Consider the following 4,838-nt stretch of genomic DNA (forward strand, 5'->3'; position numbering starts at 1 on the left):
AGCGGGAGGCGTGGTGGTTAAGGCAGCTGGACTCTCACATGGCTGACTGTGGTTCGAGTCCCAGATTTGGCAGCCTGTTTTCTCACTTAACTTCTCTCTCTCTGTGTCTCTCTGATGAACTTCAAAAAAATTAATAATAATAATGACAATGAATAAAACTATTTAAATGGGGGCTGTAGATTTTTAAAAAATCAACACTGGATAAAACATAACTTCTAGCATTAAATAGACTATATTCCCTATAGTTTATTTTAAAAAATGAGAAAGTAAAAAACTGAAAAGCAAGTCAACCCATTAATAACTGTTCTTTCTTCGAATGATTCAGAGATTTTATTAAATTAATAAAAAAAAACAGTTTACTTCTAATTTATGGGATGGTACTAGTCCTTGACCTTAAATGTTACTACCCATGGAATTCATAGCAGATCTATTTTCATACATATAGAGACTTGTTCAAGACAGATTGGAGTAAAGCAGCTTCCCCCGCAGTAGAAGGATAAGAAGATCTTGAAAGAGTATGAATTACGTGTCTTTTATCAGCCCTACTGTCCTACAGAGTGAGCCAAAACAGAGCGGGAGACTCAGAGGTGACATTACCATCCAGTTTTCATGAAGTGTCATAAACAATTGGTATTAAATTGACCTTGAACATAGGAAGCAATCCCTGTGTAACACCAAGGCTTTCCGATAACCATCTGTTTTAAAAGTTATTTAAGTTACAGGAGAGGGATAGTATACCTCTTACTCTTGTCCAATTATAAAAGTGTAGCTAATAACCCTCACATCTGTCCTGCAGATACAATTCTAAGTGAGTGTGTAGCCTTCATCGTTACAGCGGCCCTCTCAGACGTTATTCCCACGTGACACCCGAGGAACATGAGTCAAAGCTATTGAGTCATGAAGAGGTAGCTAGGAATGATAATGAAGAAAAACAGCAGTGTTTTCAAGCATACACTCTCATGCTTTCTGATGTTTTCCTAAATAGAACAGCTTATGCCTCATTCACACAGTTGGCTCACTGGCCCTCTCCAGATGTCTGCTCAACTCCTGCCTCGTCAGAGAAACCTTCCTTCTATGATCACCTTACGTAAGGCAGGAACCTGCCCTCACCCACCCTGCTCACCACCTCTTCACCCCGTACCTGTGGCACTCACAGCCAAGTGACAACCGCTATTTATTTGATTTTTAAGTTTTTTTTTTTTTTTCTACAATGTGCGTCTGCTTGCCAGAGACAGAGAGAGGGAAAGTGAGAAATCACCCCCTACGGGGGATGGCCGCACCACAATCCCTTCTCCTCCATTCTCCTCTTGGATTTTGGGCACATATGCACACGTGCCTGGTGTGAGTTTCAAGCTGCCAGGGCTGGGACTCGAGCTGTGTAGTCAGCCATGTGGAATCTGGCTCCCTTAACTAACAGGCCTGGGGCTAGCTCAGTGTCTTTTCATAAATATTTTATTCATTACTATAAATATATACATATGATACTTTTTTTGAGAGGCTTTTGCCTTAAGGCATGTGCTCTTGTTGGACAGAGAGAGAAAGACATAGTGAGAGAGACAGTGAGAATCACCCTCCAGGGGGAATGGCTACACAACAGTCTCTTCTCCATTCTCCTCCTGGGATCTTCGGCATGCACATACATGCGCCTGGCATGATTTTGAAGTCACTGGGTCTGGGACTTGAACCACGGTCAGCCATGTGGGAGTCCAGCAACATAACTGCTACGCCATCTGCTGGTCCCACATATGATACCTTTTAAAAACAAATAGAGGCAAACTTTATGTACAATAGTATATTTATGGAAAGAGTTTACCACTCGATATCTTCCCATGCTGGTGCATATAGATCTTTTCCATTCTTTTCATAGTTATGTAGTATTCCACTAAAGTAGTATACGTATACTATACTTTATTTAACCAGTCACCTGTTTTTTTGTTTTGTTTTGTTTTGTTTTATTTATTATTGCCAGAGGGTCTGTGTATTTGTCAGAGAGAGAGAAAGAAAGAGAAAGCTCTCCATGAATGTGGTGTGGTCATATTGCAATTTTTTTTTCTCTACATCATGTTAGGATTTTTTTTTTTAAGAGAGATTTTTGCTATAGTGCACATGCACTCACTGGAGAGACAGACAGAGACAGAAAGCGAGAAATCACCCCCAGGGGGGATGACCATACTACATCTCTTCTCCTCTTGGGATCTTGGGCATGCACACACACGTGCCTGGTGTGTTTTAAGCTGCCTGGTCTGGAACTTGAACCATGGTTGACTATGTTGGAGTCCAGCAACTTAACTATTACGCCATCTACTGGTCCCATCCTATTAGGATTTGGACATGTGTATTTTTCAAGCCCCTGGGGCTGGGATTTAAACTGCGGTCAGCTATATGGGATCTGGTTCTTTTTCTTTTCTTTCTTTTTTTTTTTTTGAGAGGTTTTTGCTATAGGGTGCGTGCGCTCGCCAGACAGAGACAGAGAGACAGAAAGCTAGAAATCACTGCCCCAGGGTGGATGGCCATGCCACAATCCCTTCTCCTCCATTCTCCTCTCGGGATCTTGGGGACACACGCACATGCACCCGACATGAGTTTAAGTCACTGGGTCCGGGACTCAAACCGCAGTCGGCTATGTGGGAGTCCAGCGACATAGCCATTACGCTAACTGCTGGTCCCGAGATCTGGTTCTTAATGCATAGTACTTTACCATGGCGTTCTGGGGTCAATTTCCAATGATTTGCCAATGGACAGACCTTTTTTATTGTTTTATTATTACAAATAAAATTCATTGAAACTTATGTACATATTTTTGTGCAAGTCTATTTGTGGAATTCTAATCAGTTTACTTATTAACTGTCAAGATTGGATGTAGTAAGGATTGATATTCATTTGGTAGAATTTCAAAATAATTATAGGAGCATGGCCCATAGGAGCTATTTCTTCTCTGGGACATATCCAAGTGGTTCTGACAGGTGGCCACCACAAGCTGAACATTACTAACTATCTCTGTTTTTCATTCTTCCTTCTCTGTAGACAAACCTACCTATCTTCAAGCTGAAGGAGTCCTGTGTACGACGGCGCTACAGTGACTTTGAGTGGCTGAAAAATGAGCTGGAGCGTGATAGTAAGGTATGGCTCTGTTCCCTGTGTGGCATCTGTGGAGTAGGAAATCTCTATAGGCTGAGAGGGTATAAGGTCAATCTATAAAAACCTTGAAGAGAATGTAGGTAATGAATACACTCTTTATCTACCAAATCCCAATATACTGGATCTGGAGGATACCCTTTGAAACTTAAATGTGGTAAGTTCAGGACAAATTTTTTTTTAAAAAATGTACTACTTCATGTAGGCTAGTGAAGTTGTACAACTGAGCTCCTTTAGGTGCTAAATATGGAAAGTAGCATCAGGAAAGGCCTACTTAAATTCTTGCATGATAATAGATTGTAGGAAAAGTGAGGGTGGGCTGACCTTCCAGCATGATAATAGATTGTAGGAAAAGTGAGGGCCAGCTGACCTTGAAGCTTGGTGGTTAAGGGGACTAGGTCCCACATGGCCAGCTGCTGTTTGAATCCTAGCCCCAGTGATTTGAAAAAAATGTTGGATGCTTTTGCATGCATGCCCCAAATCTTGACAGGATGGAGAAGTGGAGGAGAAGGGATTGTGGTATAACCACATCCCATTGAGGGATTATTTCTCCTTTCCCTTTCTCTGTCTCTCTGATGAGTGCATGTACCCTCTGCACTAAAAAAAAATAAAAAATAAAACAAAAAAAACAGGAGGAAGGAAAATGAAAGGGGCGGGTTATTTGGAAGTTATTTCCTTTCTCTGGAGATGGTAAAACTATTCTCCCACAAAAAGAGTTAGATTATTTTATTTTAAATGAATACCACCCTTTTAAAAAACATTGCTTGGGCAGGAACCAGCAGTTGGTGTATTGGCTATGTCGCTGGACTCCCACGTAGTTGGCCGCGGTTTGCGTCCCGGACCCGGTGGCTTAAAACTCACGCCGGGCGCGTGTGCATGCGTGCCCAAGATCTCGAGAGGAGAATGGAGGAGAAGGGATTGCAGCGTGACCATCCCCCCTGGGGGGTGATTTCTCGCTTTCTGTCTCTATGTCTCTGTCTGGCGAGCGCACGCGCCCTATAGCAAAAACCTCTCAAAAGAAAAAAAAAAACACATTGCTTGGGTGTCAGGAGGTGGCTAGGTAGTTACTCCCACATGACAATTCGAGTCCCAGACCTGGTAGCTTGCTTTCTCACTTTCCTTCTCTCTCTCTTTTTCTCTCTGGTGAAAGTATGTACACTATAGTAAATTTAAAATAATAATAGTAAATAAAATTAAATGAATAATTTTTAGAAATTGCTCTAGGGTACCTACACTCAGTATATGTTGGAGATAGACAGAGAGAAAGAGGGAAAGGGAGAAAGCAGCCCTTAGGGGAGATGACCACACCGTTATCCCTTCTCCTCCATTCTTCTCTCGGGATTTGGGGCAGGAATGCATGCATACCTGGCATGTTTTTCTTTTCTTTTTTTTCTTAGTTTTTTTTTTTCCTCTCTATAGGTCAAGTGTGCTTGCCAGAGAGATAGAGACACAGTGAGAAGGAAAGTGAGAAATCACTGGTGGGGTTGGCCATGCTGCAATCCCTTCTCTTTCCTAGAATTTTGGGCATGCACACACATACACCAGGTCTGATTTTTTTTTTTTAATTTTTTCTTTTTTGGAGATGTTTTCGCTATAGGGTGCGTGCGCTTGCCAGACAGACAGAGAGAGACATAGAGACAGAAAGTGAGAAATCACCCCCCCATGGGGGATGGTCACGCCGCAATCCATTCTCCTCTCGGGAT

At 42.1% G+C, this 4,838-nt stretch overlaps 1 protein-coding gene across 1 annotated transcript in view; it reads left to right on the forward strand.

Moving 5' to 3' along the window:
• Positions 1-4,838, forward strand: part of SNX12 (sorting nexin 12) — a 17,683-nt gene that overhangs the window by 9,526 nt on the left and 3,319 nt on the right. Inside the window, exon 2 of the mRNA XM_014586913.2 lies at positions 3,025-3,120. Within this exon, the coding sequence (XP_014442399.1) occupies positions 3,025-3,120 (96 nt within the window). The remainder of the gene's footprint in view (positions 1-3,024; positions 3,121-4,838) is intronic.

Source organism: Tupaia chinensis, unplaced genomic scaffold (assembly GCF_000334495.1).
Source record: "Tupaia chinensis unplaced genomic scaffold, TupChi_1.0 Scaffold000165_2, whole genome shotgun sequence".
Taxonomy (NCBI): domain Eukaryota; kingdom Metazoa; phylum Chordata; class Mammalia; order Scandentia; family Tupaiidae; genus Tupaia; species Tupaia belangeri.